This window comes from Microcebus murinus, chromosome 14 (genome assembly GCF_040939455.1).
Source record: "Microcebus murinus isolate Inina chromosome 14, M.murinus_Inina_mat1.0, whole genome shotgun sequence".
NCBI classification, from domain to species: Eukaryota; Metazoa; Chordata; class Mammalia; order Primates; family Cheirogaleidae; genus Microcebus; species Microcebus murinus.
In genome coordinates this window covers 33,305,372-33,319,505 of record NC_134117.1, presented here as the reverse complement: position 1 = coordinate 33,319,505, position 14,134 = coordinate 33,305,372, and the positions used below count along the sequence as shown (strand labels likewise).

The 14,134-nt window shown below is 40.6% G+C and overlaps 1 protein-coding gene across 5 annotated transcripts in view; it reads left to right on the top strand.

The window, feature by feature from the left end:
* The window catches only part of PCGF5 (polycomb group ring finger 5), a 119,241-nt gene that overhangs the window by 53,728 nt on the left and 51,379 nt on the right, over positions 1–14,134 (top strand). For 3 of the 5 annotated variants that reach the window (XM_076009984.1, XM_076009985.1, XM_012765638.3), the window contains exon 2: positions 2,560–2,856. In XM_076009984.1, the coding sequence (XP_075866099.1) occupies positions 2,745–2,856 (112 nt within the window). In that variant the 5' untranslated portion in view covers positions 2,560–2,744. Of the gene's footprint in view, positions 1–399; positions 569–916; positions 1,284–2,559; positions 2,857–14,134 lie in introns of those variants that run through there. The other 2 variants (XM_012765631.3, XM_012765642.3) reach the window with 2 other exon arrangements.

Here is a 14,134-nt window from a genome sequence, read left to right as displayed (position 1 = left end):
TCACTCTGGCGCAGGTGGGACTGCCTTGGGGAAGACAGTTGCATGCAGCAGGGTGACTCCGTCTCCACACTGACCGTCGCTTTTAAACCGGCCAGGGGAAACACACTCGTCACTGTTATGATGAAAACAGCCGGGGTGGGGGCGGCGAGGTTGAGAACCTAGATAAAATTTGGGCAAAGCTTCGGGCAGCGCGGGAGCCGCGGCGGCAGGCGGGCGGGGCGGCGCTGCACCTGCACCTGCACGCGGGCGGGCGGGCGTGTCCCGCGGGCGTGGCGGCGGTGGGCGTGTCCCGGCGGCGGTGGGCGTGTCGCGGCGGCCGCGCGGGCGGCGCCGGCGGTTGGAAGGGGGCGGAGTTGCCCTTGGAGGCGGCACCGGGCCTTGGCCCCGAGGCCCGGCGCGCCCTATCGGGCCCGAGCCGAGTGGCCCCGCGGAGCCGGCGCGCTCCCGCCTGCAGGGGGAGGGCGGACGGGGCGCGGGGACCGGCCAGGCCGCGGCGGGCGCTGTTTCTCTTTCACTTTCCTTTGCTCTGAGGCCGGCGCGCTGGCGGGCGAGGAGCGGCGGCCGCTGGGTAGGTACCGGGCGGGCTCGCGAGGGCCCGGGACGCCGCCGCCCCGGCCCGCGGCGCGAGTGTGCGCCCCGGCGGGAGAGGCGCCCCAGACACCTGCCGCGGCCGCCTCGCCCGGAGCGCCGAGAGCCTGCGGGCGGGCGGGGCGGGCGCGCGGGGCTCGCCGGCCGGGCGCCCCTCTCTCGCGGGCGGGGAGCGGCGCCGGCCCCGGGGAGGCGGCCCGTCCGCCCCGCGCAGCGCCGGCCCGGTCGGCCCGAGCGGCGGGGCCTGGGCCCGCGCACCTGCCGGGCGGGCGCGGGAAGCGCACGGGGCTGAGCCTCGGGTCCCGCGGGCGGACGCGGAAAGTTCCCCGCCCTGTCACTGCAACTTCGCGCTGCCTTTAACTGTCTTGGTGACAGGGCTGGGTGCCTTACCGTCTTGCCACCACCGCAGGTCGGGGCCGAGCATTTTCTCTTTCAGACGACTTTCTCTTACTTGGGAGCTCCGTGGCAAACCTGTGGGAAAGGCAGGGCGGTAAATACCAAGTGCGCAGAGGAGGAAGCCGAGCCCCAGGCGCGGGTAGTAAACGCCTTGCTGAAGGTCACGCAAGGCTCAGGGCCAGAACCCCGATCCCCCCGTCTGTTAATTATGTTTTCTTTCTGTTACACCCTCAACACACGATTTTCCGAACGGATAGGATGATTACATGCAGAATTTATTGCTTGCACATTCTCAGTGGGTATGTGTTGATGGAATGATGCCTTTTACTTTTACAGTTAATTTATGCTTGCCTCCGAGTTAACAGCTAAAATAGGGGGAAGTTCCTGTTTCTAGAATTAACTTAGGGAAATCAATACCTTCTTTCAGGTTGCGTTTTCTGAGAGGACACGTTCACTATAAGAAACCCTTAAAACTTTTTTACAAGTAATCTTACATGCAAGTCGACTATGCAAAACGTATCTAGAAAAATTAATGACATTCAGTTGTTGCTGTATACTAGCCTTATGTATGTTGTCTCATTTAATCCTCACCATTTGAGGAGGCTAGCATTCTTATTTTATGATTTCAAAACCTGAGATGTAGGAAAGTAACATTGCCCAGGTTATATATCTACTGTAATAAATGTAACTGGTTTCTATTGAGGATTTTTCATTTTAATAGAGGAAATAAAGAACGAGTGTGACTGTAAATCAAGATAAAAGGAAAATGTAACAGGAGAGAAGTAAGTGTTAAAAGCTGGGGAAAGATTGCACTGAAGTTAGCATTGGAGAAGGTTTTAGTGGATAGACAGGATGCAGATGAGAGGAAGGGCTTGTTGGATAGATGCATAGAGCCGGTAGAGTGGTAGAAGAGTGATCTCTTCAATTTGCCTGAAGAAAGGTGTTGAAGGGTCTGTTATGTTAAGGTCAACCTGTGGAGGGATATATGGGACAAACAGAAACGTAAACATTTTTCCGTTTGTAAAGAGGATACACTGACATTCTCTGAGACGGCAACCCCAATGTGATAGAATAAAATACACCTGGTAGCAGAATAGAAAATGGACTTCAGGTGGAGATGTAATATACAAGTCGAGTGGCTGTGTGTAGAATGGAAAAGGACAACGACTTAATTTGACTACTGGATGTAGGATGCAAAATGGAAATGGAACATTTTGATAGGGAGGATAATAACTTCAGTTTTTAATCTTCTAACTTGTATTGGCAGGGATTCCTAATATAGCAGTCAAGCAGATAGTTAAAATGCATTATACTGAAAAGGTAAAGCTATCAAACTGGAGTTAATAGCTTTGAATATCACTAGTATAGAGGTGATAGTTGAAGCTCCAGGATTGGAAGAATTTGTCATTATTCTGAATTATAGCAGATTTACAAGTTAGTGGTGCAGTGAAGGATATGTTCTAGTCACCTATTCACGCAATTTGGAATATGTAACACTTGCTGTTAATAGAATATTAATACAGTATGAGGAATTTGACACCTTTTTCTCTTATCTTTTTAAAATTTTGGAAATAGATATGGGAAAGCAGAACCACCAAAAGGAGTGATGATCAGCGATCTCATGATAAATCTGGATGTCAGTTCTCATGCCTCAGGACATCCTCTCAGGAACACCACACCAGCTCCTGGGATCAGACTTGCATCTACTTAGTGTACCCTTCTTTGCCTGAACTACTAAAGCCAGTCTTACCTAACCACGAATGGCTACCCAAAGGAAACATTTGGTGAAAGATTTCAATCCTTACATTACCTGCTATATCTGTAAAGGGTATCTGATCAAGCCAACGACAGTGACGGAATGCCTCCATACCTGTAAGTATTCTTTTGGGTTATCTACCCATCAAAAGTTACATGTTCATTTGTTCTTTTAAAATTGCCATGATTTTTTTTTTCTGTCTAGCTAACTTTTAAAAAATGAATATTCTAAGAATTAACTTTTAATTCTCAGAATATTTGTCATTGGGATGCCAGCGGCATGAAATTTTTCTTTTGTTATTTGAATCTCAGTAGTTGACTTTTATGGATCATAAAATGTTATAAGCATCATAAGCATGTTATTGATTACAGTTTTTTAGAAAGTGAACTATTTCAGGTTTTTTATTTTAAAAAATTATACTGAAGGAATTAATCTGCTCAGAGGTTTTGTTAGAATATGCATACTCTAATTCACTGATTCTCAAAATGTGATTCCTAGGCCAGCAGCATCCCCATCACCTGGGAACTTGTTAGAAATGCCGATTATCAGGCCCCACCCCAGGCTTAATGAATCAGAAACTCTGGGAGTGGGCCCAGCAATCTGTGTTTGAACAGGCCCTCCAGGTGGTTCTGAAGCATGCTCTCAAGTTTGAGAATCATTGTTCTAATATTATATGCATGGAACGCCTAACAAGTTTCATTCTCACCTGTCTTATTGGAAAAGGAAGAGACATTTTTATAGCCACTTATGCCAGTATTACACATACTTTTTGTGTTTCTGCCAGTATGATTTCATTTTTTTTATTTCAATGAAAGCAATTCCAGTAAATTCTAGATTAATGCCTATTACGTGCACCAAAGTAGATATTTTATATAAGGCGTCCTCAAACTACGGCCCAAGGGCCACATGCGGCTCGCCGAGAACATTTATCCAGCCCACCGGGTTCCACCACTGCCTGTCCTACTTAGCAGCTGATTTGTCCCAGGCCCACAGTGTGCATATGTGGAATATGAGTGGCACTCTCCAACAGCCCTCCAGCAGTCTGAGGGACAGTGAACTGGCCCCCTGTTTAAAAAGATTGGGGACCCCTGTTTTATATAGTTGATTTCATTTTAGCTTTACAATAACCTTGGAGTGGTTTGAAGAGTGGATGGAGGGGGAAGAGAGTATAGAGATTATCTTCATTTTGTGGGTATGGAAGCTAAGAGTGAAATAACTTGCCCAGTCTCACAGCTAATGAGCGATTGGCATGTATTCAACTTCGAAGGCCATGTTCTTTCTAATACAACATGATACCTTTTTTTTGGTAAACCTTCCTTTTCAGCTATTCTCACTCTGCTGAACTGCCATAATATTCTAGCAGTAATTTTAAACGGGTGCAAAGTGAAATCACCTGGAAATGGTTAATGTGGCAAATTTTGTTACATTTATCTTACCACAATAAAAAAAAAAAGTAGAATCACTTGGGAAGCTATTAAGCATGTACATGCTTAGGAAGCTACCTAGAGAGATACGGTGGGTCTTGTGGCATGATCTGGGCACATGTATTTTGGAAAAGCTCCCCAAGTGGTGCTGGTGTATACTCCTTTGGGATCCAGTTAGCAATTAAGTATGAACTGTCTTGCATTATTAATTTGCTATTGCCTTGTATCATTATTTAACTTAAACAGTTAATAATTAACTGTCATCGAACAGATGTTTGGTGAGCACTTACTATGTATCAGGCCCTATTCTGGAGCACAGAGAATACACCAGAGCACAAGATAATCAAAAATCTCTGCTCAAGAAGTAGGGCATTACATTCTAGTAGAGAAAACTAATAAATATACACCATGTTAGTGATAAATGCTATGAAGAGAAAGCAAGATTGTAGATAGGAGAGATTGGGTTATTTTATATAGAGTAAAAGGGTCAGCTTCTTTGATATGACATTTGAATAGCAAACTGAAGGGATTGAACTCTGGATATATGGGAAGAACGGTCTGCAGAGAGGGAAAAGCAAGTACGGAGGTCTTGGGGTAGGAATATGCTTGGCAGGTTCAGGGAACAGCAAATCAATTAGAAGCCTATCACTATAGGTCAGCTTAAAGATTATAGGGCCTTCAGCCAAGGTAATAAGATGTGAGATGGGCCAGGCACAGTGGCTCATGCCTGTAGTCCTAGTACTATGGGAGGCCGAGGCCAGAGGATCACTTGAGCTCAGGAGTTTGGGACCAGCCTGAGCAAGAGCAAGACCCTATCTCTACTAAAAATAGAAAAAAAAATAGCTGGTGTGTTGGTGCGTGCCTATAGTCTTGGGAGGCTGAGGCAGGAGGATCGCTTAAAACCCAGGAGTTTGAGGTTGCTGTGAGCTAGACTAATGCCATGGTACTCTAGCCTGGGTGACAGAGCAAGACTCTATCTCAAAAAATAAAAAATAAAGAGTTAAGTAAAGAATCAGTAAACATTTTCTTATGAAAACTCATAAGAAAATGTAAATATTTGGCCTTACTCTTTAAGTGTGAAATATATAAATGAAACTTTATTATTGGTGAGCAAAACCAGACATGGAATCTGCCTTTCTGGACCATCTGGACAAGTGAAGAAAGAGTATCCAAATTAAGAAATGTACAAAATCAATTCAAATACTGAGAAGTGCAATGAAGATATGATACAGGAAGATACAATACTAGATGTGTGTCAGGATATTGGACCAGAATGAAAGGCAAAAGAAGGAACTAGAGTGTTTCTGTGACATTCCCAAAGCTGCAGGTCCTAGGCCTTCTCATATAGGGATAGTAGCCCTTGGTCCTGGCTTCAGTAGAGGTGCTGAGGGCTCATCGCGGTAGGAGGTGGGATCTTTAGTGGCTCTACTGCTTTGATATGGATAAATGAAGTTATTTTAGTCTTCTTTCAAGTTACTATGCAAATGCATTTCTATTTTTCTCTTTCCTCCTTAAACCAGATAGGTTGCTGGTCCCCTATTCTCCCATAGAGAAATTCTGGAGCCAGCACTGCTTGACTGTAGAAGGAAGGGTCCAAAGGGTGAGCCTGTCAAAAGGAAGAGGGAAGCAGTGATGGTAGATCTAGCAGCCTGTGTCCCAAGCTCCTGGCAAGGAGATGCAAAAGAAAGGGATCTTAAAAGGGATCTTAAAAGGGATCTTAAAAGGGATCTTAAAAGCCATACCTTTAACTAGACTCACATTTCACCTACTAATGCCACTTCCCTTCAGTAGGCCAAGGACAATTTGATAAGTAGATAAAATTTTAAAATGAGTTAAGATTTTCAAACACAAATGAGTTTTAGCTTTAAAGTTCACTCAATTCTAGATGAACTAAATCCACATTGGCCATAGTTAACATGTCTGTGAGATAATTTTAATAACCCAACAAACCTAAGGAAATAAAGGTGTTCACACAAATATTGAATTATTTAAACTAAATCATGTCAGGTACTTTGCTAGCCACTGGGATAGAGTGATAAATAAAATGAATTTGGAATTTATAATCTATCAAGCAAACTTCTTATAAGCCATAAGAAATTTTAACACATGTATTTGGATTTTGGATGTATCTTTTTCTTTCCTCATCTACTCTGAGACTATGCTAATGTCTCTCAGATTTTTATTTCTGGCTTAAACCTTTTTTCTCAGCTATAGAGTCCTCCTGAATGTCCATTTGAATGTCCTGAAGCCACCTGGAACTCAATATATCTAAGCATTAATGAATGGGATGCCAACACTCCATTGTCCAAGCAAGAAATATGCTCCATGCTTGACTCTTTTTGCCCTCATTAACAAAACTGTGACAAAAAACTATCTGGTTTCTCTCTTTAATGTTTCTCAAATCTATCCCTTCAATTCCCTCCTTCTGTTACTGTTCTCATTCCAGCCCTCATTACTTCTCACCAACGCCAGTGCAGCCTATCCTTAACCCATGTTAGAGCGGCAGTAATTATAAACAGCTGTCTTTAAATCATTGTCACTTTTTTTTTCTCATTTCGGCATATTATGGGGGTACAGATTTTAAGGTTTCAATAAATGCCCATTCCCCCCTCCCCCCACAAGTCTGAGTCTTCAGCATGACCATCCCCCAGATGGTGCACATCTCACTCATTATGTATGTATATAACCACCCCCCTCCCCCCTCCTACCCACCCAATACCCTATTACTGTAGTACCTATGTGTCCACTTAGGTGCTGCTCAGTTAATACCAGTTTGCTGGTGAGTATATGTGGTGCTTGTTTTTCCATTCTTGGGAAACTTCACTTAGTAGTATGGGTTCCAGCTCTAACCAGGAAAATATAAGATGTGCTATAACACCATTGTTTCTTAGAGCTGAATAGTACTCCATGGTATACATATACCACATTTTATTAATCCATTCTTGGATTGATGGGCACTTGGGCTGTTTCCACAGCCTTGCAATTATGAATTGTGCTGCTATAATAAATCATTGTCACTTTTTAGCCTACTCCAAAATTTCCTAAAGGCACCCTATTGCCCTTAGAATAAATTAAAGCTACTTAACTGTGACTGATTTCTGCCTAAATCTCCTCCTCCACCATCTGACACACATATATGTGAATACTTGGTTCAGCTATTTGCTTGGAATGAATGCTTCCTCTATGCCCAGCTAGCAGTTACCCATCCTTTAAAACTCATCTGCTCTAAGATGTGCCACCCACCTGCTACCACATACAGATTTGGGTTAAGTGTCTCCTTAATGTCTGATACTTGCGTGCTCAGTAAAAGCTTAAATGAATAAATGTATGGCTAATATGTTGATTATAGTATATTTTTCCTTTCAAAGATTAAAGTGCAGTGATGGGTGATTTGAAAGGCATATAGGCAATATTGGTTAGGAATTATGAATTTCAAAAAACTGTCTTCTAGACTCTGGAAGATCTAGAATCTAGAAGAATCTTGTGGGTCATAAGTAAGGAGAGGGAGAGACTGGATTGGGGACTAGAAATTGATGGCCCTAGAGTAAGGGATGCTCTGTCATTTTGCACCAGGGTTCTGAGAAACTTTTTGAAGCTGTTTAGAGTGTATTTTCTGGTGGTTGCATAGGTTGATTCTTAGGAAAAAAAGGTTGTTTATAGACATAGAAATTTGTGGTACGGAGAGGAAAGCTTGCTTTCTGCTCTTGAGAGATGCTGGCAGTGATCCCTCACCTAAGAATGAAATCTTTGCGAAAACACATTCTTGTACTCATTTTTTTAACTTACACAAAGAAGAAGCATTAGTTGATAGTAAATATAGTTGACATAAGAGACTTAAGTGATTTTATGTGGTAATATGTAAGAATGAAGGAATAACTTAATCATAAAATGGCAAAATTTAAGTACTACCAACCATTTAATGTTTTTGAACAAGTATCATAAATACACAAATGCTTAAGGTACAGAAGACTCATACTTTGACATTCAATATTTAAAAAGCTTATGCTGCAAACACATGCTTCTCAAAGTGCAGTCTCTGGACTGGCTGCATCTACCAGCAGCATCACCTGGGAGCTTATTAGAAGTGCAAATTCTTGGGCTTCACTGTAGTCCTGTGGAATCAGAATCTCTGGGGAGAAAGCCAGAAACCTGTAATAACAAGCCCTTTCGGTGATTCTGTGGTACACTAAAGTTTGAGAAGAACTGCTCTGGACCAGACATTTGTAATATTAGCATCTCTTAAATTAGGAAGCTTGTACTTTTCATCATATAATAATTAAAATAAATGCTAATAAACTATTAAAATAATAGCTGTTTATTGAATGTTTGTTATATGGGCTTTACATTTAATTGTTTCATTTAATCTAACCAGGATCACTTCGAGTTAGGTGAATATTATTTAATCATCAAGTGTTTAAAAGCACTGACATGTGCCAGTCATCATTCTAGCCATTGGCATAGTCTGTGCCCTGCTAGAACTTATGTTCTAATAGGAGAGACATATATATATATATAAATATATATGTATATGTAATAAACAAGTAAAGAATGTAATTTCAGGTGCTGTATATAACAAATGCTATGAGGAAAAATAAAGGTCTTTCTTGGGAGTTGCCATTTGAGCAGAAACTAAAATAATAGGAAGGAACAAGCTATGAAAATATTTAAGGGCAGTAGCATTTCAGATACTTATTCCAAGTTTTTTCACAAAGATAAGACTGAGAAAGGTTAACACAGCCAATAAATGCTAGATCTGGTTCTGAGTCCTGGATATCTGACTCAGGCACATCTGCATAATATATTTTGACATTTTTCTAATTTTATTTTTTGTTCCTTCTACTTAGCTTTATTTTCCAAAATTTCTTTAAGCAATATGTTAATTTAATGTGTATATATGTATATATAAAATCTTTTCTAACTATGTTTTCTTGACTGTATAACTTATATACCCAGTCAGGATCTGAATTTATTATTACTCTGAATGAAAAAAAGATACAAATTGAACTTCCCAATAATGTACTCTTTATAAAATTTGTTTAGAGTAAAAACTATTTTTAGAATAAAAATCAAAGGCTTAAATAGAAATTACATTTATAGTTTCAGTAAGTGCAAATATGTGTTAGGTTGTACTAGAAATGAGATCATTGGTATACTGATGTTACATGTTTCAAACAGCATTTTAGCAGAGAGTAGTCATCTATGAAAGTGATTATCGTGTTCATTTTGATGACTTTTTAATATAAGAATTATAGGTATTAAATAATCTAGATGTCATCTATTAGCATTAATGTTAAATGTTAATTAGATGTATGATATTTTAGCTTTTGAAGCTATACATTAGGTAGCAAGGAATGTTTAAACAGTTGAGCAAAGCATCATAGGGAACATTAAAGGAGAAAACTTAGGAGATAACTGAAGTTTAATGAAATCTTCTACATTGACTTCTGAGAATAAATTATATCTAGGTCAGAATGAATTGGAACTAATATGAATGTTGGATTAAGAAAAAGTATGCAACCTAAAATACAGAAGTATTCAGGGCTAGAAATCATGGTCAGCATACAGGTATGCTTAAGAGTAGCACAAAAGGTTCAGTGTAAGTGTTATAAACAAGTTTACTGTAACTTTGTAGAAAAGACAAAAGATGATTTTCATTTGGCTACTTAGAAGACTTTTCACAACTACTGATTTTTTATACATACTGGTTTTTATAAGACTGTTATATCCTATCAAAAATTTTAAAATCAGTGAGCAAAGCTATATTTTCTCAGAATATTCAACTACCAACATTCCTTTACTCAATTAACAGAAAACAATGTTAGATTTTAGTTTACATTGAATTAAATTATGTTAATTGTCAAAAAAGTTACTAGTAAACTCAAATCTCTCCCCTTACTTTAGTTGGAAATCTAGACTTCTTTCTGACTTGACTACAGTTATATACTTGTAGGCCTCGCGGGCTCACTTTAGTATTCCTGATCCTCGCGTGCTTGTTTATTCCATAAATACTTACTAAGCGTTCCCTGTCCCAGTAAATATGCTGGGCACTTGGGACACATCAGGCAACATATTAATAGTAGGCAATAAGTAAATCGTAGTGTGTATCATGTTAGAAGGCAATAAATGCCATAGACAAAGGGAAAGTCAAGCTGGGCAGGGGGAATTGGCCAGTAGTGAGATGTTAACAATTTAAACAAACCTGTGTTCAGACTCCACCCCATTAGGAAAATGACATTTGAGCAAAGACTTGATGTAAAAAAGCTAGCCAATCAGGTATCTGAGGGGAAGAGTGTTTCAGGTGGAGGAAGGAGCAGGATCAAAGGCTCTCTACAGCAGGAGCAGGCCCGACATGTTGAGAAATGACCAGGAGGCCAGTGTGGCTGGACGGCAAAGAATTCAGAGAGGTGGTGGGCGTGGACGTGGGCCACAGGCATAGTGTGCAGTTCTTGTAGAGCCATTTTAAGGATTTTGGCTTTTACTCTGAGAGAAATAAAGACCCATTTCCGGAACGGTTTTGAGTAGAGGAATGATCTGATTTATGTTTAAAAAATCACTCACTGAGACTATTGTGTGGAAAGTAGACTTGTTAGGAGGTTGCTGCTATACTCGGGCAAGCGATGGTGATAGTTTGCATCATGGTAGTGGTAAAAGCAGTCAGATACTTTTTTTAATTTCAAAATATTGAGGGGGTAAGATGTCAGATTATTAATATATTTTGAAGGTAGATCCCTATTTGTTAATGAACTGTATGTGGGTCATGAAAAAGGAGTCAAGGACATCGTCAAGATTTTTGGCCTAAGAATCTAGGAGAATAAAGATGTATCAAATGATACAGAAGAAAAGGCTGAGGGTGGAAGGAAGATTAGGAGGTTATTTTTTGGAAATTGAATGTATGATATGAGAGATCCAAATGGAGATGTCTAGTTGGGAGTTGGACTTAAGAGCCTGGAGATTATCAGCATATAGATCATATTTAAACAATGAAAGCATGAAGGGAGTGAGTGTAGATAGAGAAGGGGAGACCAAGGACTGAGCCCTGGGGCAGTGCAGCATTAACCCATTAGGAAGAAAAGGAGGAGTCAGTGAGATAGGAGGAAAACAGAAAGAGTGGGGTCCTAGGAAGCAAAGCAAACACATAGTGTCAAGGCGGAGAGATCAGCTGAGTCAATGAGAAAGATGAGATTGGAAACAAACCATTAGATTTAGCAAGGTCATGGGTGGTCTTTTCAAGAGCAGTTACAATGGAGTGGTAGGAGCGAAAGTCTGGATAGGTGAGAAGAGGACGGGAAATTTTTAATTTTCTAGTTTTGATCATTATACTATGAACATGTAAGTATTTAACCTTAGTAAAAGTAAAGGGTGAGAAAAGAATTGGAAGAAAGGGTTGCAGAGAATGCGTATAGGTAGCTCTTTCAAGGAGTTTTCCTATAAAAGAGGGCAAAGAAATAGCTGACAAGGGAGATAGGGTCAATGGAAGTGGAGGGGATTTTTTGTTTTTTTTTTTGAACTGGGGAAATATTATGTGTGAATATTAAGAATCTTTAGTAGATAGCAAAAGATGGTGTAGGTGAAAGGGAAGAATTACTGGAGCAGTGTTCTTTTTTTTTTTTTTTTTTTTTTTTTTTGAGACATAGTCTCACTCTGTTGCCTGGGCTAGAGTGCCGTGGCATCAGCCTACTTCACAGCAACCTCAAACTCCTGGGCTCAAGTGATCCTTCTGCCTCAGCTTCCCAAGTATCTGGGACAACAGGAATGTGCCACTATGCCCAGCTAATTTTTTTTTCTATATGTTTTTAGTTGGCCAATTAATTTCTTTCTATTTTTTTTTTTTTTTTTTTTTGTAGAGACAGGGTCACAGTCTTGCTCAGGCTGGTTTTGAACTCCTGACCTCAAGCGATCCGCCCGTCTCAGCCTCCCAGAGTGCTAGGATCACAAGTGTGAGCCACCACGCCTGGCCAGAGCAATGTTCTTAGGTCATGGTGAGGGGATCTGCACAGGGCAGATTGCCTTTAGATAGGCACATGAAAGTTCTAGAAACAGGCAGAAAGCACGAAGTATATAAGTATATGTGCTAGTAGGTGAATGTAGGTGTGATGGTGCAAGTTCTCTTTTCTTTGTTTCAGTTACTTTTTTCCTTTTGTTTTCAGTAAAATAGAAAGTGAGGTCCTCAGTGGAGAGTGAGGATGGAGGAGGATATGTTGGGGGCTTGAGAGAGGAGAAGGTATGAAGTACTGGCAAGAAGCATAATGGACTTGGGGCATTGAGTATGACAGCAGATGAAGGATCCACTTGAGGTTCATGGTCATGACTTGAATGAAGGTGAGAGACCAGTCAGCATGGTTGCATGTTTTCTTTCCCACAACATTCATCTTGATCTTGTAGAAGCAGAGTACTTAGAGAGTTGGATTCAGCCAGGATTATAGTTTAGCAGAGCAAGCATGGCCAGAGAAGAGAGAGGCAAGGGAGTTGAAGTAGAGAAGAGCAGATCTATCAAGGGTATGTGTATGGAAATTATTATTTTGATTGATCATGGAATTTATATTGGTAAGGATAATGAGGGTATCGCAGTATTTGCTGAACTACCAGACTCTACCATGACCTTGGAGTCCCACTTGACTTCATAAGCCAGTTTACAGGAATAGGGGAGCCTTTCTTATCTTCTTAGGCCTTTCAAGTTTCTTGACCTGCTCAGTCTAAGATCTCCAGACCATGCTTAAATCCCCAGATTCTGCCCTGATCCTGTTTAGCAAGTTCTGCTTTGCTGACTTCCTTTGTCCTAGAAAAATAATATAAAATGTTCTACTTATTAGAAGATAATGCTGTCCTTAGTTTTCTCCATGAAATTGCAACTCATGTAGACCTTTGAAAGAAATGTACCATATATAGCAATATAAGAAAAATAAAAATGTTCATTAGTTCCTTATGTGAGTAAACAAGGAGATACTATCTCATAGAAGCAAATTACAGCTCTTCTGGAAATTTCTTCAGTGTTTCACTGAAGAAATAGTGTTTCACCTGTAAGAATATATATCAAAAGCAGGAAACTGATGACTCTTCTCTTTGAACCTGACCACAGTTCACTTTTATACTATTAGCAGATAATAGATAAAAGTTGTCAAAACAAAAAAAAAGTATATAAAATGAATGTTATCAAGAAATGAACATAAGGATTGTGAAGTGCTTAAAGAAGGAAGAAAAAAACATGCATCCAAGTTGACAGATTAAAACCAATACATCCTGATAATTTTAACAAAGGAAGTCAGCCTTTGGTCAGTTTTAATAAACAAAATTCTAATGAAGGACAACACCAAGGACATGAGAGAAAAGACTATTATTTTATTGTCAGTGATACCAGAATTAGTGCTCAAGAGGAGAAATATGTATAGATTACTTTGTGCCATTCAAGCCAGGAGGCTCGCTCTCTATGTGATACTTAAGGGACATGAATGGACCGTACATCCAAGATAACAACAAACAACCTGGTGCCTTTTCTGTAGACATGTCCAAGAACTTGAAAATAGGAAGTAGGATAGCTCTTTTTTTTTTTATTTCGGCATATTGTGGGGGTACAGATTTTAAGGTTTCAATAAATGCCCATTTCCCCCCTCCCCCGAAAAGTCTGAGTCTCCATCATGACCATCCCCAGATGGTGCACATCTCACTCATTATGTATGTATATGCCCGCCCCCTCCCCCCTCCCACCTGCCCAATACCCTATTACTGTAGTACCTATGTGTCCACTTAGGTGCTACTCAGTTAATACCAGTTTGTTGGAGAATATATCTGGTGCTTGTTTCTCCATTCTTGGGATACTTCACTTAGTAGTATGGGTTCCAGCTCTAACCAGGAAAATATAAGATGTGCTATATCACCATTGTTTCTTAGAGCTGAATAGTACTCCATGGTATACATATACCACATTTTATTAATCCATTCTTGGATTGATGGGCACTTGGGCTGTTTCCACAGC